This window comes from Trachemys scripta, chromosome 3 (assembly GCF_013100865.1).
Source record: "Trachemys scripta elegans isolate TJP31775 chromosome 3, CAS_Tse_1.0, whole genome shotgun sequence".
NCBI classification, from domain to species: domain Eukaryota; kingdom Metazoa; phylum Chordata; order Testudines; family Emydidae; genus Trachemys; species Trachemys scripta.
Genome location: NC_048300.1, coordinates 128,297,904 through 128,322,797, shown reverse-complemented (window position 1 = coordinate 128,322,797; position 24,894 = coordinate 128,297,904). Strand labels below are relative to the sequence as shown.

The following is a 24,894-nucleotide window of genomic DNA, read 5'->3' as shown; positions in this document are numbered from 1 at the left end:
TAGCGTCTGGGACCATGGAATTGATACTGCTGGATCAGTTGTGTGTGGTGTGTTGAGCACAATAGTTAGACTGACACCAAGGACTTCTGACAATGACATTTTTTGTTAAGTTGAAGCCCCAAATAACTCTAACCCCACAAATACCTTGCTGTAGAGATTTTCATAAAGATGGGGAAAATAACCAACATGCCAATTTCATCCCTATTGTAATTCCATCGACATGAGTGGAATTATACTGGGATGAACTCAGCTCCATATATATATATTCTGTAGTTTGGTTTAGTTTTGATTTGGTGTTTATCAATAAGATGATTCAGTGCTGTGAAATTAAAACAAATTCTACACAATCTAGAAACCACAGTTATGGGTGTAGTATAAGTATCTGAATAGACTGGAATAGACATGTTATAGCTACTGGGTTCTCATTTACAGATGACATAAGCATATATCTCCTTCATATTGCATTGTGAGTTTGTCCTATTATGTTTTGATGCATGAATTGTACAGTGACAAACATAGCTGAAGAAGGTTTTATAAGCTATTATGTAATCTTCTAAGATATTTAGACTCAGTAAAGCAGCATCAGCATACAAAGGTATAATTTTTTTTAAGCTAAGGTAATATTTTATATTGTGGTTTCTTACCTTAAATATAATATTTGTTATTACAACCACTTTAATATTTAGAATACAAACCATAAATGAGTATCCTATATATGAACATTTTAATGGGGGTGAGGAGTAGCAGAGCTCTAACCATCCAATATAGTGAAATACAGTAAGTAGCTAATTGCCCAGTTCAATATAAATTCTATTTCCTAGAGCCTGGGACATTTGTTTTTTAATATTGCAGGTTGGCCGGTGGGAATCCCTTGCGTTAGAAAATAGTAAAGATTGCCTCCTTTCTCATAACTTTTGCACAAGTTTAGTAACAGGGGTTCTAAGGGAGGAAAAGCGTGTGAGAATGGCCTACTACCATGAACAGACAAGGTCCCAGATGAGAATATATTCTCTGAAACATTGGTGTGGTTCCTGAGTATCAGTTCTAGCCAATGAATGAACTTCCCTGGCCAAGAAGAGTGTGTAATTCACGGGCACTTGGTGTAGCACTCTGTGCCCCCTCCCCCTCTAGTGATATCTGGGCCACAAATCGAGGTGAGTGAGTCTTCTACATCTTTTCCTAACAGGAGCACAGGGCTGGAACAATTTTTATTGTGGGGGTGCTGAGAGATATTGAACCAAACTATAAACCCTGTGTATAATGGAAACCACTTCAAGCCAGAGTGTGCTACCGCACCCCCAGCACCTCTAGTTCCAACACCTATCAACCAGAGACTCATGTTTTAAGATCATGAGATCCTAGGTACAATCCCCGTTACCAACAACCCACCCAGAAGCCCTGTGTTATAGAGCCATGGGGAATACAGAGTCTATACAGCTACCCTCAGCCTTTGATACTTATTACCACAAGAATTAATGGCTACCTGGTGATGCTACAGTTTGTTTTTTCTAATTCAGTAAAAAGCTGCAGCTGTAGCCTTTAATCCAAGTGAGTCATATAGTCTTTCTGCATCATCCACAGTATCATTAGTAAAAAGTGACCCACAAATACTGATATTTATCTCTTTTACGATGCAACATTACTATGCTAGGGCCCGATTAATATCTTTGAGGTATGAGCACCAATGGGAATTGAGGGCATTCAGCACCTTGCAATACTGAGCTCTTAGTAAATAACTTGTGCAATGTTATCTGAGTTTTGCACAAATAACAAACATACTTATGGAGTAAATTCAGTGACATCATAAACATGTATAGGAACAATGAAATACAGTACACAGATTGCAGAACTTTATGAAATGGTATGCAGCAAGCACAAAGTAATCCACAACTGAGAAAAATGTAGTGATGTCTGAAGCATATAGAAACATAAAATGTATGGGATTTTTGGCTATATGCACAATACAAACCGAGAAAAATATATTAATCTATACCACATCGTTTGAAATAAATTGTAGATCAACTGTATTATTTAGGCTTAGGACAGGCATTTTGAAAATAACATGCTATTTTCACAGTAGTTATACCATCTCTCTCATTACATATCTCTCTATCTCTATAACCTATCATAGAATCTGGCTAATCTGCACCTTCTTAACTTGGATACTTTGTAATCATCCTCCAAAATTGCCAGTCTTTCATCAGCCATCAATACAGATTTGAATAGTCAATGCTGTAGTTAGATTGCATGTTACTTTGATGCCATTATTTTTACAAAATACAGTATATTTATTAAGTATCAGAGGGGTGTTAGTCTATTTCCGCAATAACAATGAGGAGTCCAGTGGCACCTTAAAGACGAAGATTTATTTGGGTTTTTTACCCACGAAAGCTTTTGCCCAAATAAATCTGTTAGTCTTTAAGGTGCCACCGGACTTCTCGTTATTTTTTAGTATATTTACTAGTTTGCTATGCATTTTTGACATAATTAAAACTAAATTGAAGCTGACAAAATACTTTTTGTGAAGTGTGGGGTTTTTTTGCTTTTTTGTTTTTTTTTAATTCGTCACAAAATTCAGTAATTTACAATGAGGTCACCTAGTCATTCATGCAAATTAGTAAGGATATAGCTACATAGCTAGAAATTGTTCCCCATGTTTGTTTTGCAGGTGCAGCATATATGAGAACAATAATTACTTGAGACTGTTAATTGTCACAGTAAAACTGTTCTGTACATTTTCTATTTCCATCAAAATATTCTTCTGCTAAAATAAACACAAGCACCCTTCTCCCTCCCTACTCCCAGTTCCTCCACCCACCCACACACAAAGCTATTTAAAAGTTTTGGGGGAAGATTGTGTTATCATTCCTTATGTTGCTAGTATTTTAGTCCATTAAGATTCCCATTGAAGTTAGTTGGTCTACTCCTGGAACAAGTTGCCAGTAAGGGAATCAGAATCTGGTTCTAAATGTATAGATATAAGATATTATGGGTTTGGTTCTATCATATCTTTGGAGCTAAGCTAGTATAATGGAATGGGGAATCACACGCTATGGGCCCTATTTAAGTTAATTGGAGTTTTCCCACTGACTTCAGCAGATCCAGGATTTCACCTTATATCTATAGAATTACTACTTGAAAAGCATTCATGTTCACATCTGGTTCTTAAGTTTATTACTATTTTTTAAAGAGCACATTTAAGAATTTATAAAGTAGAGATACAAAGTGACACTCAAAGCCAAATGGAGTTTTAAGAGAGAGATTGGAAAGAGCTAAGACACAGGTCCTCTGAAGGATATTGTGTTTTGCCTCCTTTCCCTTCCATTCCTGTAACAGGTTCCTGAATATCTCTAAATACTGCTATGTTAATTCAGAAACGCTCACTGAAAGAGAACCAGAATTAATCAGCTTCCTCACTAGAGGAAGAGGGTAGCTTTAAATTTAATCTTAATAAGTACACCTCCTCAAGTGTAAAGTCAGTGTTTTGTTTAATTTGATTGCTTGCTTCTGCCTGCTGCTTCTGACTTATGTCCTGTTTCTCTTCTCTTTATATTTTTGTCAACAGAAAGCTGACCTTGCAGTTGCACCACTGGCTATTACCTATGTTCGAGAGAAAGTCATCGACTTTTCCAAGCCCTTTATGACTCTCGGAATAAGTATTTTGTACCGCAAGCCCAATGGTACAAACCCGGGCGTCTTCTCCTTCCTGAATCCTCTCTCCCCTGATATCTGGATGTATATTCTGCTGGCTTACTTGGGTGTCAGTTGTGTGCTCTTTGTCATAGCCAGGTAACATCATAACTTTTGTGATTTTTTTGGCAATTATTATCTTCTTTTTCTTACTAATAATTGTCAAAAGTCACAATTTTTTTATTACTTTCTTACTCTTATTTTTCACTGTGTGGTGTATAGTGGAATAATTAATTAGGGTTCTCAGTGTTGATTAGAATGTAGTACACTGCCGTGCTAAGCCTCCAGCATGCTGTTTATGTCACTAAGCTACCAGAATGCCATTCCCCTTTTATTTCCAAACTGAAAAACATTAACAAGCCCTATGAAATTTTTTTCTTCACTCCCATGTGTTTCTTTTCAGATAGAAAATGATGATTGTATTGTGTTGGCCTAATATGGTGTGGCATTGAAGGGAAATACCCCAAGTTAAGCACTTAACTGCCCAGAGCAAGATCTGTCCCTAGATGTTCAAATTGGGCTCATAATACCTTTTAAATATAAAAATTGTTAGCTCACTCAAAGTTCCTTGGCTTTTCGGGAGTAAAACAGCTGAATAATGTATTTAAAATCTTGTAGCAGATAAATGCACTGAGATAAAACATCTAATTTAAAAAGCCAGTCTGGGATGTATGTGGAGTCATGCTTAGCTGGGCTTGTTAGGGTCAAGGGCCTCAAAGCTGCAATTATGAAATCATAAAGCAATCCAATACATATTGCTTTCTTGCTCTTTAATTGCGTTATTGCCCATTTTCTTCAATACAGTGTTTCTCTTCTGTTAATCTTACAGGCACTGATAACAGCTCTGGGAGATGGGCAGACACAGTGACACTGCCTTGCCATTTTTTCCCCATGGGCACCCCATAACTCATATAGGAATTTTTTTACTATTGTATTTTACCTTTTCATTGTAAAGTAATTGGAATTGACCCCAAATGCTTGCAGAACTGTAACCTTGCACTCACTGTGTAACTTTGACTCATGCTGTGACTGCAAAAAATTGCAAAGCATTAGAAAAAACAGTATATCCCACTTTCGTTGGATTGTTGCTGTAACATCACTTGCACCCTTTCACGTTATTGGCAGTCATTTTTAAATCACTTAATGAATTAAAACAGTTTAAAATAGATGACTTTTTAACATCTGATTGCCTAAGTTCATCTTATAATACACTTTTTTCTACAATATCAATTTTTAGAAGCATCCTTGTGTCTTGATAACAAAATTCCCTCAGCCTCAATTTTTTTGTGATGTTATTCTCCTGTGTATAGTGAGGTCTCCCTACCCTTTTTCCTTATGCTGGAGTTGATGTAAGGGTTCCACATCTTCCTTTGATACTATTTCTTTCCTTTGATAGAGGTTGTATCATTCCTCTGGCAGATGGAAAGGCAGTAATCCTTGAAGCTACTTACACTTCCAACTCATAAGTAATTCAGCAAGGGCACCCGGGCATAAAGTTGTATAGATAACACTCTGAAACACATGCTGCATGTTGTAGTGAAATACTTCACTTGTGTGCCTTCATTCAAGGACTCTTTTAAAGAGCCAAGGACTTACATTGGAAGTTTCTTGAAAATAGAATAGACTTCCATGGATTTTTGATCAAGACCATATCTCTATTTCAGAGGAGATCCGATAACAAAGATACTTCTGAAAGCACTGAATTCTGTAGTTTAGCAAAAATGCACAAATGGTTTATTGTGGAACACATGCTGCATGTATTTACATGTATTTCCAAAAATAACCCAAACTTTACATTATAAGGAAATTTTTGAGCATGATGCACAGCCTAAACCCCACTCTGAAAATATTTCCTGCTATATATTGTGGGAGACTTTTTCTGATCCTACAGACTATTTGTTCAATTTTTTAGAAACTTTTTTTTTATTATAGTATTCAGTATACACCTCATATCACTCACTGAGCTGGGAGGAATGTTTATCATCAAGCAGACACACCAAATACTAAAGGGTTATTGCTGAACTTTTTTTTTCACTTGGTTGTTTTGTTGTTTGGTTCTATAAAATCCTGGTGTACTCAGAAGCATATCTTTCTCATAAAGCAATACAGAAATATAGACTAGAGGGTTGTGTACAGTGAGCAAGTTGTGTAAAATCTGTTTTATTTCAAAGTTTACATCAGTCTTCAGAGCTACAGATAAAATTTCAGTATTTGTTAACTTGTACAATGAAATGTTGATAGTGTATGTAGAAATCCAAGAAGTAGAATTAGAAAGGATCATGTTTTTTTCTCAAAGTAGAAAACTTTATTTTAAAAATATGTATGTGCTAGGATTCCCAATCCAATAATTATAGTGCCTTTATATAGTGAAACAGAGTTAACTTAAATGATGACCTATGGAAGAATACTAAAGATTGTAAAATACAGACTGCACAGAAGTAAAACAGCCTGTTTGTGAAAGTAATAATCTACCTGTTGTCATTATAGGGCCAGATATTATAACTGTATCGTAGTGGACTGGGATATTTCAGCATGCACTACTAAATGTGCAGTTTCACTGCAACATATAATGTAGGTGATGCACTGTGTAATGTATGGAATTCAGAAAGTTTTGTACTGTATGCATTCCAGTCATGATAGATCATGGAACTTGAAGGCTGTATGTCCTTAAATTGATAGGTTCCTTTTAGATTCCCCTCTTAAAAAAAGATGTGATGTTGTAGCAACCCACCATAATGACTATTGAACTGCCAGTGTTTCATAATAAGGTATATCTACGTTTGAAGCAGTATAGTACCTGGTATATCTTTTATAGTGAAACATATGTTTTGCAATTACAGCTCATCAGACTATTCATTGGAATTATTTTGGGGGAAGTTCATTGATCAGTCTAGATTACCACAATGGTCCTTTCTGGCCTTGGAATTTATGAATGCGAACCATTTATTTGTCAGATTTGGCCTTTTTTCATTTGTGAATTGTTTAATGAACACAGCAAGATTTTATGAATGTGTTCATTATTCATAAATGTCCTAATAGGTTTAATAAACAATATTAGGTCCTATAAGCTTTTGTGCATTGTGCCCCCTTGAATTACTCTATTGGAATTCACTATCTAAATGAGTCACTTAGACCACATGCAATGGATTGAGTTCACTGATTGGATGGCCTAGTTTTATAAACAGGAGGAATCCAAGGAAGTCATTGCGGGGGTTGAGTAAAGGGAGAGAGTAAAGGGAGAGCATTTTAGTGAAAGCAACATAGTAGCAGATAAACAGGCCTAAAAATTTTACATCTTTGCCTATCCTCTTTTTCACAAGGAAGAGCACTATATTTTTGCTGCATAAGTAGAATCCAAATGTAAAGAACTAGGTTATTTACTCCCAGAGTCCACAAGAGATCAACCAGATTTACTGGCTATCTAGAAGACTTTTTGCTCTCAATTTTCTCTTATCATAATTACACCAAGTAATTGGGTGTGTGGGCATGCAGGTGTTGTGTTGCATTCTGAATGGAAGGTTAGGTTGGGAAGAATATACAGGCACATCAACACTCATCTTGAAAGCTAACCAGAACTGTTTTCTATTGGGACTGGAAATCACTTTACAGTAACTTGTCCTAGTATTCCTTAACTTTCCATAGCAGGATTTTCCTTCTCATACTCTTTGAAGCCTGCTTCCCACCTCCACTTTGCTTTGGGTTTCTCTGTCTGTCCAACTGTTTAACCAAGAAAGGGGGAGGGGAACCGTACTTACTTTTGAAGGACTGAGCCATCTCCCCCATGCCTTTACTAGCTCCTGCATCTCAATCCATCTCATACAGAAGTGTGGTACTGCTAACCTGCCAGATGAAAACCACAATGAGCAACTCTTCCAAATGGTCCCCAGTTTGAAACTCTACCCTCCATTTTTAACTTTTGTTTTGAATAAAACACCCACTTTGACATTGTTGTAAATGTACTTCAAGGACACTGGAGCTATTATACTTCTGTGAACTGGAAGCCCACCTAGCAATTCTGCCCTCTGGTGGCAATTGTAATAGATTTGTAACTTATCTAGCTATGGGTGTCTTCATTTGGCACAGCTGACAGCCCATTGCATTCTACTCCTATTATCTTCTCTTCTTTGCCAATATGCTTGTGGTTTACCTTTGTGGGTTCTCAATAGAAAGGTGATCAGTATGAATTGGAAGTTGCAAAGAAAGTTACTTTACTTATATCCACTCCCCTTTGGAGTTTCACTATGTACACAAACCCTATCCTCATCGACAGAATAAATTGTGTCTTCTCAATATGATTAGTGATTCTCTAGATAGTGTCCTGGAAAGATATCTGTCTCTTGGGTACAAAACTGTTCAGAGCTTTCCATTTCTAATAAGTTTTCTTTCCTGCTGCTGACTTCCTATTGTTTTCCACTGCAATCTCATAAGCTCTCTTCATCCATTCTTCCTATTAGTCTTTGAAGATGAAATAGTTGTTGCCCTCTTTGTTCTCTATGAAATCTTAAAAATTATCTGGGTAACCCTGGAGATTGCCAATACTGCAAGAAATATGAAGAATAACCAGTTTCATGCTTGGAGCTGTTATAAACATGTATTAATTTATTTAAATAGTTCTTCCAATTTAATTTTTTTTCCCTTCAGTTTATGTTGGTGACATTGTTAATAGTGTTCTGTTGAATTGTTTAGATAGGTTTCATTCCACAGGGTAAGCTGTGACATGGGAGTTTTATAGCCCACAACAAGCACAAAGTCTCTCAAATAATTGATTTTCAAATTCCATAACCTGGTCCTAATTCATCTCTTCAGGAAATCCAAAGTGAAGGCTAAAATCTCTGAATATTTTATCAGCAGCTTTTGTGCTTGATTTATTGGTTGTTGGGAAGGTCTTTGCAAATTTAGTGAAATGCCTTATTATCACTAATATGTTTTCAAAGCATCACATGTTAAGTTCTACTCATAGATGGTTATGGGTACAGGGCTAGCGGCAACTGTGATTCCTTCTCTGGCCACTCTGAGTTCAGACCAATCAGGCCTTGTGCCATTACTTCCCTAGGGTAGAATCACACCATTTTCCCATTCCTAGACAGAGACATGGGCTCTTGTACACTGTAAATCAACTGTGCTTACCCTACATATCACTGGTTTTGGTATTTGCTCTTCTTCCCTTTGGGAGCTTGTGACCAGTGGCTAATACAGTGACCAGGCAGCCTTCTCAAACAAAAATGTTGTTTAATCCTAACAATAGGAAGAAAGCATAACAAAGAAGAAAAAGGGATTTAAAATAATGAAATTTCTACATGTCTATCTTACTAAGCCCTTCTGCCCTTAGGGAGCTTAGGAAGACCTAGCTTCTTCAGAGGCCCTGCCAGGGGTCTGTCCCTCCGAACAGTTTCCTGACAACTATCTCTCCCCAATGAGAGAGAGAGAGAGAGAGAGAGAGAGAAAAAAAAATCCATTTAAATCTCAGAGACTTCTTTCTTCCTGGGTCTTTTGGCCATGTGAGTCCAAAACCAGTGTGGTGAGCTTCACAGGAGAGTTGAGTCAATCTCCTCCAGCCAATTGTCCTCCCATAGTCTTGTAAAACAGTCCATTAAGAGTTGGTTGAGAGATGTCTTATACTGAGTCCTTGTCTTGTTTCCTGCTTGTTTTTTCCAGCAGGCTGCTATTAAGCTAAACTGGTGCAGTCATGCAGTGAATATCCCAATAACCACATCACATACTGTGCTCATACCTTATTACAGATCAGCTGCATGTCCTTCACATAGGATTCCTTTGCATTCCTTCAATGCAAATAAGATGGAAGAGCAGTGGTGGTGGTAAATTGCTGTGAGGGGCCTTTTTTTTTTTCTGAATGTTAGGTCTTTTATAATTAACACCCTGAAAAAAAGCAATGCTTCTATAAACTGTGTCTGTTCAAGGCCAGTAGAATCTCTCTAGAGCAATTTTTTTAATCTAAAGTGGTAAAATAATGGCTTATGTAGTTCAGATAACACAAATAGTTTCCTGGGTGCTACCTATCTAAAAAGGAGTTCCTTCTTATTTTCTCATTCTCTTATCAGGAGTCTTGCCATCTTTGCTCTACTGATCTGTTGATTTTTGCCCTTGACCTTGGGGTGGGGTTCTTAACCTGTTTCTTTTAAGCTGCTCTTGGCTAATCGGAGATTAATAATAATATGGTGGAGTGAGAGATATTGGCCCTTCCAGCCCCTTACAGTGTCTTGTATATCAGACACAAGGATGTAATCTCACGAGTCCTCAGGGGTTCACTGCACCATATATTCCTCCATATTCAGGGGTGTCTAGGAAAGGAAACTGCATCAATATAGGCATGGAAACGCCTATCTCTGATAACAAAACTAGCAGATTTCAATTATGTTATCTTATAGCATTTAGGTTTGCTGCTGCTATGACAAGTGTGAGGACTCCAACACCCCCCCCACACACACACACACTATAAATAGTGGCATATAATACAAAAGGCACTGATCCAGCAATGTACTTAATCATGTGTTTGAAGATAAAAACACATAAGTAGTCCCATTGACTTTACTCAGACTACTCACATTTCTCTAGATAATCCAGTAACAGCAATTTCAAAGACAGGATTTTAACTTGAAATCTAGCAGAAGTTTTTGACTGAGGCTATTGCTTACAGTTTATCCTCTTCCCAAGGATACCATATTGCTCCTAGCCCTTCATTTGAAGCCTCAATGTTCAAAAGAAATGATTGTTGAGACTGAGGAGAGACTGGCAGGAGAGATAGGAGTTGAGAAACCATTCACCAGCCTCCAAAACATTTTGGTGGTTGGGGGTTCTCTTTTAAATGGACTTTCTGAGCAGGAATTAAGTGGCAAGAGTTATTTTCCTTCTCTTCTGTCTCTTTTCCCGCTCACTAGTTCTTCTTGTGGGCTCATATAAGGTATTAGCAATATGAACAAAAAAATCTCGTTATCCTATGAAAAAGTGTTCCAGAAAGTCCATTAGCATTTGTATATTTTAGAGTGTTTTGGTTTCTCTTGCTTCAAACTTTGAATGGCTATCAGTTTGTGAAAGTTTCACACTTTGATTTTGGTTACTTTAAAAGAGAATTACCATATATATGAGATCAATGTAAAAAGGTCATACTTACCAGTTTTTATTATACATCACTGATTTGCAATTTCTTAAGCAGTTTCCTTACATGTTGGACAAACATTTGCTATTCACCGTGATGTCATGTAAAACTGGGATCTGTGTATCATTCCAGAGATCCATCAAACACTCATCTGTGCAATGTTGGAAAGCTGCTGGTACATTTGTCAACCTCAAAAGACAAGCTGTGTGCAGTCCCCTATGGTGTTACAAGTGTGGTCAGCTTCTGGGAATCATCATTCATGAAAGCTAAGGGATAGGATTTAACTAGATCAAGTACAGTAAAACATTCTCTTCACTCTAAGTCACCCAGTATTTCTTTGAAATCTGGGTAGCATGTGTCTGTCTACTAGTAGTCTTCTCTAATCAGTATAAAGACTCAATAGCCCATCCTTTTAGCCAAACCAGAAAGGATACTGGGAACAACAGGGGTTTCACTTGTTCCTCAATTATATGGACAGAGGACAATAGTGTCAAGATGGCTCCCAGATACCTGGAAAGATTTTAAATTGAGAGGGAGTCTGAGAGAGCCAGTCAGCTCCCCTAATCTCCCCACCCTCCACCCCGGCTGGCAAATGGGAGGCAGAGAAGTCCCTCCCTCTCCCCCATCTGCACTCCCATGTGCGCTTTGAGGCACAAGGAGGGGCTCAGCTCCCACATATATGGGCTTAATCACTCTTCTCTCCCCTCCCAGGAGTTGGCCATCCCCATGCTGGCTTGACCAAACTCCCTCTCCGCCCCCAACCTCCAATATAGAAAGGGACACTGTTCTAAGAATAGAGCTGTAGGGCTGGTGGTAAACTGACGTGATATCTGCTAATTTTGAGATAAAGTTCTGCACCTATGCTTTGTATGTATGAATGCAGACTGGACATTTTTTCTTTCACACCCTTTGTTCAGAAGTCTCTTATTGCAGGGTAAACAATCACAAGCTTCTCCAGTGGCTCATTACTTAACAGCAATGGAAACTGGACCTCACCTTACATCCCAAATGATGTACGGTGGATGGCCAAACTGAATCTTACATCAGTTCATCTTTAGCAGCCTTAGTCCCATTCACCACCTTCACGTCAAGATTTCCCTCCATTCCCAGAAGTTTGTAAAGTTGTCACAATGCGCAGAGAATATGTGCCTTTTGATCCACTATTATATTTATTTGGGCACCTGTATCCCACAATATACCTGTCTTTACTTTATCTAAGTAACATTCAGGTAGGCAGTCATCTGCAATTAGGCTGTGTTTTTTTTTTCTTTTTGAGGCCCTGTTGTTCATGAGTATTAACATTTCCCTCCTAATAATAGTGTTGGTGGAAGGTGTCAACTAATCTTGTGTTGTGATAGTTTTTGTGGTGCCGTGTTTCTGTTTTTGATCTGTCGTTTTGCATCAGTGTGTTTCATTGCCACAAAGATATTAGTTGCAGTGATTTTCAGGATCTCTTTGATTACAGAAATAATGTCTTCTGTCCCAGGATCCAAAGCTCCTCCCTTTACTGAGGATCCTGTGATTGAACCGTCTTAACTAATGCAGCCTCCGGAGTGGCAATCTGGTGAATCACATGGTTGTGTGGCTTTGGTCTTTGAAATAGTGGGTTTGTTTTCTTGCCTGCTTCCATTTTCTGAGTTTATGGCTGGCTAAGGATTGATCTGGCTCTGTGCCTCACTGTGCTTAACGGTATTCATTTTCAATGCAGGGACTCTGCCTGAGTAACCATTCACCACGGTCGTTTCATACAACTTGCCAGAGTTAAGTAATTGTGTGTAAGCGTTTAGTCCCTGGCGTATGGTAGGGGCTACTGGAAAATGTTATATTAAGTGTCCCATCATTCCTATATACGCATGTGTAAATGTCATATTAGCTAAGTATTTGAGTTTAATGGTCTCCAGTTTTCTGTCACTTTGCTGCAGCTAGGTGACTACAAAAAACAGTCTGGACATACCATGAAATTCACTTTGATAGTATATTATCATTCACAACAATCACATTTTTCACAATAGTTTCTATATTTGATTGTGTTTAGCTGTAAAGGGTGTAGTCCTCAGATTCTTTGTTTCATTTGATTAATGATCTTGATATCCATCCTCTGGCTAGGACTGTATGTGGGGACTGCAGTGTTAACTGTGCTATCATCCCCCACACAGCAGTATTTCCTGTTTATCTTTGATAGTCTCTCAGATTCTGTCACCCCCTATCACCAAATATAATAACCATATCTGCATATCACATTCCCTATTGGGAAAGGTGCAGTCAGATCTGAAAAGTAGTGTCTGTACTGGTGCTCTGCCTCAGTTTGGGAAAGGTTTGCAAATTCTGCCTTTTTGCAATGTTAACTAAAGCAAGCATATTTGCAACTTGTATTAGTCATCAGCACACACAATAAGCAAGAGCAGCATGCAGAATACTAGTGTGAAAGAGGAGTGAAGCGTGCTTAAAAAGAAACAATGAGGGCTCAATGAGAAGACACTGGACAGTCCTAACATTGACATCATAAGTCTTCTGCTAGAGTCAGACCCCAGCAATCTTTGAATTAATGACTGGGAAAAGAAGGAAACCAAGGTGTAAGGATAGCCTTTCCGATTTGGTGAGTATTGTTCTTGGGCAGTCATAGGAGGAGGGCTCCTCTGCAGATGACTCAGTTTATTTTTCCAATGGAGAGATGATGACAGTAATCAAGCTAGGATAGTGCTCCTTAGGAAAACCAGCATTTTTTTTTCTGTGCTGTGCCCTAGCACATATAATACTAGTGGAAAAATGCATGGCACTCTCTCCATAGTGTAGTATTTGAACCTTTTTCCCTGCAGTGTTGTATGACCTGTAACATGGGGAAGGATGGAGACTACTACTAATGTAACAAGAGAGATCACAAAGAGCAATAAGAGTGCTAGGGAGTCCTATGATGCTCTTGGAAGAGCTCCACATAGGCAATAACCATCATTGCACAACACAATATACAGCATCTGTTAAAGTATAAAATCTGAAATTATGAGTGTTGACTACTTTTCCATTGACATGAGGCTGCTTGCCTGAGGTATCCGATGGTCAAGTCCACACTTAACTATCACCAGTTGGGTACCTCGTCTATGCAAAATCAAGTAAACCCAATGATTGATAGTCACTTATATGCTCGGGGGAAAAAAGGGAGGCACGTAATAGCTCATGTGAAGGAAACTTTTCCTTGTTAACATATCACATTTTATCAGGGTATGTGCAGCCTTATTTGAGACAGGTCAATGCCATAAATACCCCTTCTAATGTCTGCAGGAGATATCTAATGCTGCAACATCCCAGGCCTTGCCAAGAGAAATAACAAGGGATGGTTCCTATTGAGGAATATTAGCTGTGCTGCAGAGGTGCAGGTTCCTGATGTGAAGATAAGGGATTCTGAAAGATAATGGCTTACTATTTTTACCCTCCTGTCCAAAAACAAACAAACAAACAAAAAATGAGCCAGAATGTTGCCAAGCAGTGAATGCTTCAGTAGGGCACAGCCTTAAAAGTTACAAGGTCAAACCATGGTTACATGGCTAATCTGCTAGTTACACTTCCATTAGTACACATTGTCTCATCCTTAGCAACATTATCTATGCCAATCTATAGGCATGCTTTAATTATGAAGTGAATGAAAGAAAAACAAATTAAGGCCACTTTATTTCTAAATGAAAGTGTCTACACAAGGGTCTCAAAATTGGGTGACTGGGCAACAAAATGGCAGATGAAATTCAATGTTGAGAAATGCAAAGTAATGCACCTAGGAAAACATAATCCCAACTATACATATAAAATGATGGGGTCTAAATTAGCTGTTACCAATCAAGAAAGACATCTTGGAATCATTGTGGAATGTTCTCTGCAAACATCCACTCAATGTGCAGTGGCAGTCAAAAAAGCAAACAGTATGTTGAGAATTATTAAGAAAGGGATAGATAATAAGACAGAAATTATCATATTGCCTCTATTTAAATCCATGGTACGCCCACATCTTGAATACTGTGTGCAAATGTGGTCGCCCCTTCTCAAAAAAGATATATTGGACTTGGAAAAGGTTCAGAAAAGGGCAACCGAGTTATTAGGGGTATGGAATGGCTGCCATATGAGGAGAGATTAATAAGACTCAGACTTTTCAGCGTAGAAAAGAGATGACTAAGGGTATGATAGAGGTCTATAAAATCATGACTGGTGTGAAAAAAGTAAATAAGGAACTGTTATTTACTCCTACTCATAACACAAGAACTAGGGGCCACCAAATGAAATTAATAGGCAGCAGGTTTAAAACAAACAAAAGGAAGTATTTTTTCACACAAGGCACAGTCAACCTGTGGAACTCCTTGCCAAAGGATGTTGTGAAGGCCGAGACTATAACAGGGTTAAAAAAAAAGAACTAGATAAATTCATGGAGGATAGGTCCATTAATGGCTATTAGCCAGGATGTCTAGGGATGGTGTCCCTAGCCTCTTTTTGCCAGAAGCTGGGAATGGGTGACAGGGGATGGATCCCTTGATGATTACCTGTTCTGTTCATTCCCTCTGGAGTACCTGGCATTGGCAGGTGTCAGAAGACAGGATACTGGGCTAGATGGCCTTTGGTCTGACCCAGTATGGCCATTCTTATGTTCTTATGTTTAATGCAGTTGAAATAATCCACTTTAAATTCACATCTTTAGTTAATTTAGAGTAATTTTCCTGAGTGTCCCCACAGAGGCAAGCACTAATTCACCAGCACACCCCCCTAGTTCATATGTGGATATGACATGCAATATATATAAAAATATTTTTGGATAAATTGCATGTTGTCCTAGAAGAATATTTGACAGTCACCTCTTTCCCTTGACTATATTGCCTTTCATACGTTTTGGTTGTGTGTGACAGCTATTTCCCACATGTATCCTGCATGGCATGCTGTCTTGACATAAAGGTAGTGAAGGACTTCCTCAATAGAAATGTGAAAGCTGCCGTTATACTTGGCATTGATGAAAGATGCGTATCCATTTCTTCTGGTCTTACACAGTGCATAGAGTTCCCAACTTCCCTACAACCAGCTGAAGCAATAGTATGATGGAATTCCACCCTCCACAGGTTGACTTACACATTTCTAGGGTTTATACTTGCTCAGCATCAGAGAACCCTAGAAATACAGTAGTCTGTACTTTGTTTAATTGGACTAGCCTCTTATCAGGACTTTATTAGACATCTTTAGCTTTTTGGTGTCACGATGTTCACCCATGAAGAAGTTGTTGGTGTTAATAAGGTAATTCCATTGATCTGACATTTGTAATAAAAATAACCTCTAGGATTGAGTAGAAGAAAAATGGTTCAAGAACTGACAAGTACCATCCATGTAAAATGACAAACACACGAGCCTTATGTGGGGCTACAAATGTATAATTTTTTTTTATCCCACCTTGATGGAAAGACAGACATAAATCCTTGGAAGCAAAGAGTGAATAATACGTTATGCAAAATCCTGATCAAAATAGCAAGCAGCAGCAGCCTCCTTTTTAGACAGAAGAGAAGAAGCAACATGAAAGAAGTTGAGACTGGGAGATAGTCTTATAGGACAACCTTGAGTATTTTTAGATTGTAGGCATTGCACCTTGGTTTCTGGATTCATATGAACTTAGGACTGCTTGGATAGTTGATGGATAGCAAAGTAGTCTGCCCTTCTTTCTGCTATTACAGACCCTTGAAACTAACTTTATTAGATCACCAGTGAAGATAGCATCTTATGCTTTTTTTCTCAGTAAAAAGTAATTGTGCATAGCCAAGTGTCCAAAGACATGTAATGTGTATCTTGCCTGGATGAGACAGTGCTATTGTTTACAATAAAATAGCAGTTTGCTTTGACCTCACTGCTGGAAACCACATTAGTACCTTCATCAGCCAAGGACACATTAAAAATAAACTTCCTAAATTCCTCTTTCCAGTCTTTACCCATAAGCATAATATAATTTTATATCAATCTTACCATGAGTTTAGTTTAAAAATAGCAAAATTTAGAGATCTATTATTTAAAAAAAATTGGGGAAAAAAACCCCCACCACCAACAAAAAAAAACAAACAAGATGTGTCCATTGATTGTGTCAACTCAAAAGACCTGGAGAAAGAAGTCAGATTCAACCAATGACAGGATGGAATTCAGTAGAGGCAGAAAGATCCTGCTGTCCAACATCAGGAGTGATAGAAACATTCCCTTCCTGATTCACCAGGACAATCCTACTGATAAACAGCAGGTGCAGTAGTATTCATCTTTCTGACTCAGCCCCATTAGCAACATGGCCACATTACTATCTATAGACAGCAGTTTTCAACTCATGAGTTCAAGGACTTAGAGCAGGAGGAAATAAGCAAAGCATCATACATCGTAGATTCAGCCTCTGTGGCATCATTAAGATAGTCCTGAGGTGACTCAGAAGAAAGAAGATTGTAGTTAACTTTCCAGTGCTGCTACTGAAGCAGTTGTCTCTGGCTTTCCTTCAGAAGCCTCAGTTCACTCACTCTCTCTCAGGGCTGGTCTTCACTATGGAGCTAAATCGGCGCTGCTTCAGTCAATGCAGCTGCATCAATTTAGTGGGTCTAGTTAAAATGATTGCTTTTGTTTGATTAAAAGGTTCTGTAGAGGTTCTTTAGTTTTTGTTCATCGATAGTATAATGAATTTTAGCATGGTGAATTTATTACACGTGTGGTACCAGATAGTCCTTAGTCCTATAAAGTCACGAGCACATACATAAAGCTCATCCCAGATTCTGGAGGTGGTGGAGTTACTGCTGTGACCAGTTACATAATTCCACTGCTCAGCGTGTGGAACATGCCATATTGGGCTGGATCATCTTAAGTTTCCCAGCCCCCTTTCCAGTTCCCTATTTCCTCAGGGAATGAAGCAGAGCTTCTGCATTATAATCATGGAGGAGATAGTGGTAGGCAGAAGGAATTCACTTTGTAGATAATTTCCCTTTCCATCCCCTCAAACTCTATAAAATCAGGGCATTCGTTTCCTCAATGTGATTCATAACCATGGGGTAGTGTATGGCTCCCAAATCTTTAGCAGGGACTTCAGCATCCTTGTCCACAACAAATATTATGCACACTTCTATTTATTTTGCTTGGAATCGTAAGATAATGTTCCTGTAGCATAGTGCCCTCTATCACCATGTTGCAAGACAGTTTTCAGCCAGCTGAAGATGAGAACCTCATTACTTTCTGGAGCAAAATTTGTTTGTTCTGTAGCTATGCATGGAAGCAGGGAAGATCTAGTTTATTATATGATCAGGGCTCAAAGATTCTAGTAAAGAAATTCTAAGTAAACCTTTGAAAAGTCTGGTTTTGTGGCTGACGCAATGTAACCGATGAGTCCTGTCCAAAAGAAAAATGGGAGCAGTTAACAGAAATTTCTACCTTGCATTGTTTCACTGTGCTTATGGAGCACAGCAAAGATAATGTCAAGCCACCAACACAGCTGAAAAAAGGACTTCTAATTAGTCATATTTATCCTCCACGTACTTCTCTCTTTCCTCTTTCTTCTAAACAGGCATCTTAGTGTAGGGGTGGTAGTTAATCTTGTCAAAATCCTGGCCAGGGCACCCTTCATTTACTGTTAATGAGAGGAATTTTCACATTGCTTCAAATGTAACTTTTAATGAGATAAAGGTGTTGATGTTGATATCAAAGGCTCCTATGTGGAAGAGATCTAAAACCTTTTGTCTTTTGTTCCATCAGAGAGCCCAATTCTGCTTGCAGATAAGCCTCACTAAAGTCAGTGGGAATTGCATATGCACACTGCAACTGATTTGCCATAGCTTTCACCTTCTGCAGTCATTTATATTTGCTAACCAACTAGAATGGTAGTATTTTGTGTCCACTGATGTAGATGACTACAACAGGTATAAGACAGTGGAGATTCAGACCTACTGATTCTAATTGGGCTCCCAATGATCTTGTAACACATTTTTATTTTCAAGAAGTAGATGTTATTTAACATTCACATTGTGGTAACTCAAAAGACAACCTGGTTTTGGCCTCATTTTGCTACAGTGGTGCTAGAACTCAGGATACTGGGGATACTGCCACACCTTCTGGCTTGAAGTAGTAATAACAGACACCAAATAGATGGTTTCCATCATCAGCGGCCCACTATAAAAATTGTTCTAGCACCTGTTTTGCTATGCATGTTATAAACACAAACTAAATGACAGTCTCTGCCCCCCAGGGAGTTCACATCTAAACAACAAGAAACAAGTTCATTAGATGAACAATCTGGCTAGAGCAGAGGAAAAAACAGGCTCACAAAAATAGAATATGTGCACTACCTATCCTGATGGAGTAAGAAATCACAACTCGCAACCTGCCTAACCATGATCAGACCACAGTTTTCTGTCTGCATAACAGAACAAGGAAGCTTTGCAGAGGGATTAGAAAGGGGAGAGGATAGATTTATAGAGGTAGCTTTATAAATTTTGGCTGGAAGCTTTTATCACACATAAGGGGGCAGTCGTGGAGTTCATTAACCATTGGGTGCCTCTTTGTGGCTAGGTCTGGAGATTGGCTCTACTCACGTCTGATGCCCCCTCATCCCTGCTTCCAACATATTGCTCACACCTCTTTGCTCACCAGGACTTGCAATGCTTCCCCTTTGTAACTCAACCCTCCAGCTAGGTCACTATATTCCTCCCTTTCCAGGATATCAGAGTCCCACAAGGTCAACTGTCCACCTGCCGTTCCACACAGTCTTCCAGTCCAGGCCCTATGTCACTTTTCCAGAGGCTGGTAGGGCAATCCAGGCCCCACCACTCCAGGTTCCAGCCCAGAGACTCTATGTCTAGCAACTCCAGTTTGCTTTTCCCCAGCCCCTGTTGCTACTTCCCTGCTGTATCTTCTGGTCTCCTCCTCTGGTCTTACCAGCCCAAACTCCCTCCTCCTAGGAAGTAACTGTAGACTACTCCTGTCTTTGGTTTCTTGCCAGACTCTACAGCCCAGAACACAGCTCCCTTCTCCTTGAGAATGAGAGCAGACTACTTTCCATACCACCCTTTTCTGGCTTCAGCTAGTTGGGTTCATGCTAGCTCAGCCTGCTCCTCCTCAGCTGGACTTCATCAATCAGTCTTTCAGGTCCTGCCTCTCCCCAAGGTGTGTGTATCAGGTTCATTGCCATAACAACCTGCTCTGCCTTGTGTGGGGTGGACACCCAGGGCTGGCCTTACCATGAGGTGAACTGAGGCGGATGCCTCAGGTGCCAGACTGTGTGTGTGTGTGGGGGGGGGGGGGCACTAGGACCCAGAGTGTAGAAAATTGTGTCTGCTGCTGGTGCATATGTATTCTCTCTGCTCTAGATGCACAGAGATGGTGGAGTGCTGTGCTAGGGGAAGGAGGGCACAAGAGACATAACAGGCAGGCAGGAGAAAAGGTGAGAGGAAATAACAGAAAGCAGCAGGAGCTGCAGGGAGAGAGAGAGGAGGAGGAGCCTCTTATGTTCCTCTCTAGCACCCCCAGGAGCCTGGATTGATTAACACCAGCTTTTCAGGGAGCTTCCTGTTTCCTGCTGCTTCCCTGAACCCACTGAGAACAGGCAGCCAACTGAAGTAGTAGGAGCTAGTTAGGCCCTTAAGACGCTGATATCTTCCCTCACTCAGGCCCTGCTACCAGCCTGCTCATTTGTCCCCTTCAACTGAGTGTTGAGAACTTCTGTAGCTGGCACAGAAGAGCAGTCATGAGTGAAAGAAGAAAACACCCCTCTCGGGCAGCATTCAGAAAAAGAAAGAAAGCAAAGGAAGCTTTTATGTCTAATCAGGACAGAGCTCTCCTGAGGTACATAGACACAAATGTTCATGGTGAGCCTTCCAGCCCCAGTGAGGATGTGAATGGTGCGGAGATGCCTGATCTTCCAATTAGTCAGAGTGCAGTTGACCTGGCAGCTACTGCAGCATCCATATCTCCATCTCAAATGGATGTAACATGCACATTTCTGAAGAAAAGTGTAGATAGAGAAGAGTGTGGTGGAGGAGCAAGAAACAGCTGCTGCTGAGTTTAGTTCCTTAAGTCTAGTTGATCCAGGACTGTGGACCCACTTGAGCAGTAGCCTGAGGGACTTCCTTGTACTGGATGGGCCACAACAAGTGAAAAACTTCATGTTCCCCAAAGACAATGAAAATAGAAGTTTCCATACAACACATTACTAGCATGAAATCCCCAATGGTGACAAAGTGGAAAGGCCATGGCTTATGTACTCAAAAACCCAGAATGCTGCATACTGTTTTTGTTGCAAACTCTTCCAGTCTAATGTTCCAGCCACATTGGGTTCTACAGGAACAAAGGACTGGAAAAAATCTGGATAGAAATCTGGCATGCCATGAGAAGGCAGCAAATCACCAGAGACAATTCCATAGGTGGAAAGAGCTTGAGATGAGACTAAGGTTAAAGGACACCATAGATGATCAGCATCAAGAGAAGATTTCATCAGAGTCTCTTTACTGGCAAAATGTTCTGAAAAGGCTCATTGCCATTGTGAGAATGCTTGCTACTCAAAACCTAGCACTGCGTGGCACTTAGGATCAGCTGTATGTGCCAAACAATGGAAACTTCCTTAAAATTGTGGAGCTGATGGCTGAGTTTGATGCTGTACTCCAGGAGCATCTAAGAAGAGTCATTACCCAAGAATACACACACCACTACCTTGAAAACACAATGCAAAATGAGATCATACAGTTACTGGAAACAAAAGTCAAACAGAAGATTGTGGCAGATCTGAAGTCAGCAAGATATTACTCTGTTATTCTGGACTGCACACGTGACATCAGCCATACAGAACAAATGACTTTAATGGTGTGTTTTGTAACAACCATTGCAGGGACATTTTCACTAGGTTCTTTTGTTGATGGCCTTGCAACCATCTCAATAAAGCATGAGCTGGCCCAGACTGTGGACCTTCAGGATGCAGATCAAATCTTTACAACCAAGAGGGCACGGAAAGCACCACTTTGATTATTCAAATAGATAAAAATGCCAGTGTTTACTATGCAGACAAGAAAAGTTTTATTTGCTGTTCAGGCGTTTGAAAGTTAAGTGTTACTTAAAATTTTTGAACAAGGCATTTTAAGTTGTTCTCCTTTATTGGGGTAGGTAGTAAAGCAGTACCATGAGAGAAGTAGAACAGGAAGAAGGCAGAATTGAGACCTTTCAAAGTTTTGGCCCAAGTGAAGGGATTTAGGGGAGTCATTTGAGCTCTCCGTCGCAGGTGCCAAAATGTTGTGGGCCAGCCCTGTGGATATCTCATCACAGGTGCCATGGAAGAAAGTGTGAAGGTGCTTGTGGAAGAAGCAAGCTCTTGAGGCTAACATATTCGATGGAGTGAAGGCGATGTCAATCTAGTGATAAGATATTTGAGCAAATAGTTAAAGTGGGGATAAATTGTGAAAAGCTTGGAAGATATGGACAAGAAGTTTATACGTGCAGGGATATAAGAAGACCCAGGGTAGGTACTAAAAGAGGGGAATGAGAGATCTTGCATATGTTGTACAGGAAAAAGCAAGTTTTAGACACAGTCTGCATGATTGGGGCAAAAGGGAGGGTTGAATCAAAGATAAAGCCAAGGTAACGGGCGAGAAGAATATGCCACCACACTTCCTGTCAACCATGATAAAGGCAGGTGGGAAAGATTAGGAGCTCACTTTATGGAAGAGAATGGATTTCTGTACATGTCAACCAGATATTAGCTTCTTAAGCAGTTTGAACCTAATTCTGAGAGCAGACAAGCAGTTGCTCATCTTGAAATAAAAGAATATTGCATGTGCTCAGTCCCACTCAGTATTTAGGCCTCAGTTCAACAAAGCGCCTCAACACAGGTACATATGTTGTCCCATTTACTTCATTGAGACTAGTCATTCATGTAAAGTTAGATACATGCTTAAGTACTTTATTAACTCAGGGTCTTTGCTCAAATTAAAAAATGCACATTCAAAAGACAATGTGAGTTATTGAAATCTCCATAAACATATTGACTATGCTGTGATGGGGCAATACTGAGAAGGATAACAGAATGCTGGAAAATGTTGGGACAATTTGGCAATCTGATAGCAATCTAGAATTAGAGCCGAGATGATAGGCCTATAGTGCTCCCACTGAAGTCGGCGGTAAACCTTTCAGTGTCCTTAGTCGGAGCGGATTGGGCCTGAAGATACTCTCCTGAAATATTTTTGATAGGCTCGGTAAAGAGTTTTGTTTGTTTTACCGTTGGCAATATTTCAATTAGATATTTTGTGATAGTTTTGCTGTGGAGAAGGAGGAAATGCAGGTCATAAGCAATTAATTGATATATAAACATGTCTCCTTAGATTGCAGATTGGACCTTCATGAGTATGCGTTAGGGGCCAATAACTACAAGAGGCTGAACTCCCTTAATACCATCTGAAGTCAATAGGAGTCAAGAGTGCTCCCACACCCTGGGAGAACTTGACCTTCATCATGTTTCTTAGTAGATTTAATCTATTAAAAATCCTCTCTACATTTTCCTTAAAACAGAACTGAAGGCCTCAATTGATTGAGGTACCAAAAAACCTTATTTTAAGTATGTGAGTTGTCCCAAGAAAGCCAATGGGACTAATCCCATGCTTGAAATTAAGTATGTGCTTAGGTACCTTACTGAACTGGAGCCATGATACAATTAAAGAGAGAGATGTTGTCACATAATGCTTTGTGTACTCAGTGCAAATCCTGAGGTATTTTCTCAGGCCAAACTCATACTGGTTTCAGTGGGGCTTTGCCTGAATAAGAATTTTGTAAAAACAGAGTAAGAAGCTGAGGATTTGGTCCAGTAATATGGACATGATTTTGAACGGTACTATATACAAAGAACAGCAATTAGGATGTTATTTTGAAATGACATGACTATTTTTCTTAGTATCAGAATTCCACAAAAGTATTAGAAAAGGATTCACTAAATTTAAATAAAATGCTCAAAGTGTTAGAAAATTGGAATATGTTTTTTGGCAAAACTCGTGAAAGTGAATGCCACCATGTAAACCACTGGTTTAATTTTATGAATGAAATCTCAATTGCTTGATTTTGTTATTTAAAATGCATTCTATTTTCAGATTTGTAAATGCTTGAGAGAAAACACTGCACTCTTTTTGAACATGGTATTCTGATGGTTTAGTGAGGTTACAAAGACCATGTCCAGAGTGCCTGCATTAACAGCTCTCATCTTGGCTTCTGACTACACTGCAATTGTTTTTATATTCCTGTCACTATGATGGGTGACATTTAATGTACACTGAAGGGCAACAATGAATTATTATGCACTCTAAAATGGATAACTGTTTTGCTGGGATGCTCAATGTTAAACTAATCTGCTGTCAAGTATGCTGTTGTCATGTTGAAATGAAATGCCAATTTTGTTGCAAGCCCTTAGAATGAACTTGCCCCACCTTATACTCAGAAATCCATAAACTTTTTGCATTTCAAAATATAATTTCACTATTTATGTTTTAGTCTGAATAATACTTCATTATGTGTAATTAAGAGTTCTGCTGCAATTATAAACTTCCTCCCCCAATTTCCTACAAAAAAATTAGACTGAACTGTAGAAGTTGTGTTGAATGTTTCAGTTCTATACTGAATATTTCTTTTCTCGTGCACTCTTTTTGTTGATACTAACCTGTCACTTTTTAAGTAGAAATACTGATTCGCTTATTCAATTAATCATTATTTAGTATTACTAAGTAGGGCAAGTATCATTGCAGCATATTATTGATTCAGTTATTCTTTGATCTTTGAGCTTAGCTTAGTTTGTTGAAAACTGGATGTTGGGCCCTACTTTGTAAGATCTTATAATCAGTGGTGTCTATGAACATTCACAACCTCAGAATATCATTTTCTTTTTAGAAGGCCTAACTGTGATTAAGGACATAATCTGGTTTTCAAGGAACAATATATTCTGATAAATTGTACTACCAGTGTCTTGCATTCTCAAACACCAACCCACCATTTCCTCCCAATAATGTCAATTTGGGTAATATGCAATATGCAAATGACTGCATAATGAAAGCTAATATATCAGTATGAGTAAAACTTAAAAATAATAGAGATACAAT

General features: G+C 39.1%; 1 protein-coding gene across 7 annotated transcripts in view; it reads left to right on the top strand.

Moving 5' to 3' along the window:
- GRIK2 (glutamate ionotropic receptor kainate type subunit 2) overlaps positions 1-24,894 on the top strand; it is a 581,178-nt gene that overhangs the window by 379,585 nt on the left and 176,699 nt on the right. For 4 of the 7 annotated variants that reach the window (XM_034765974.1, XM_034765972.1, XM_034765973.1 and 1 more), the window contains 2 exons: positions 3,566-3,789; positions 6,178-6,261. In XM_034765974.1, the coding sequence (XP_034621865.1) occupies positions 3,566-3,789; positions 6,178-6,261 (308 nt within the window). The remainder of the gene's footprint in view (positions 1-3,565; positions 3,790-6,177; positions 6,262-24,894) is intronic. The other 3 variants (XM_034765977.1, XM_034765975.1, XM_034765978.1) reach the window with 1 other exon arrangement.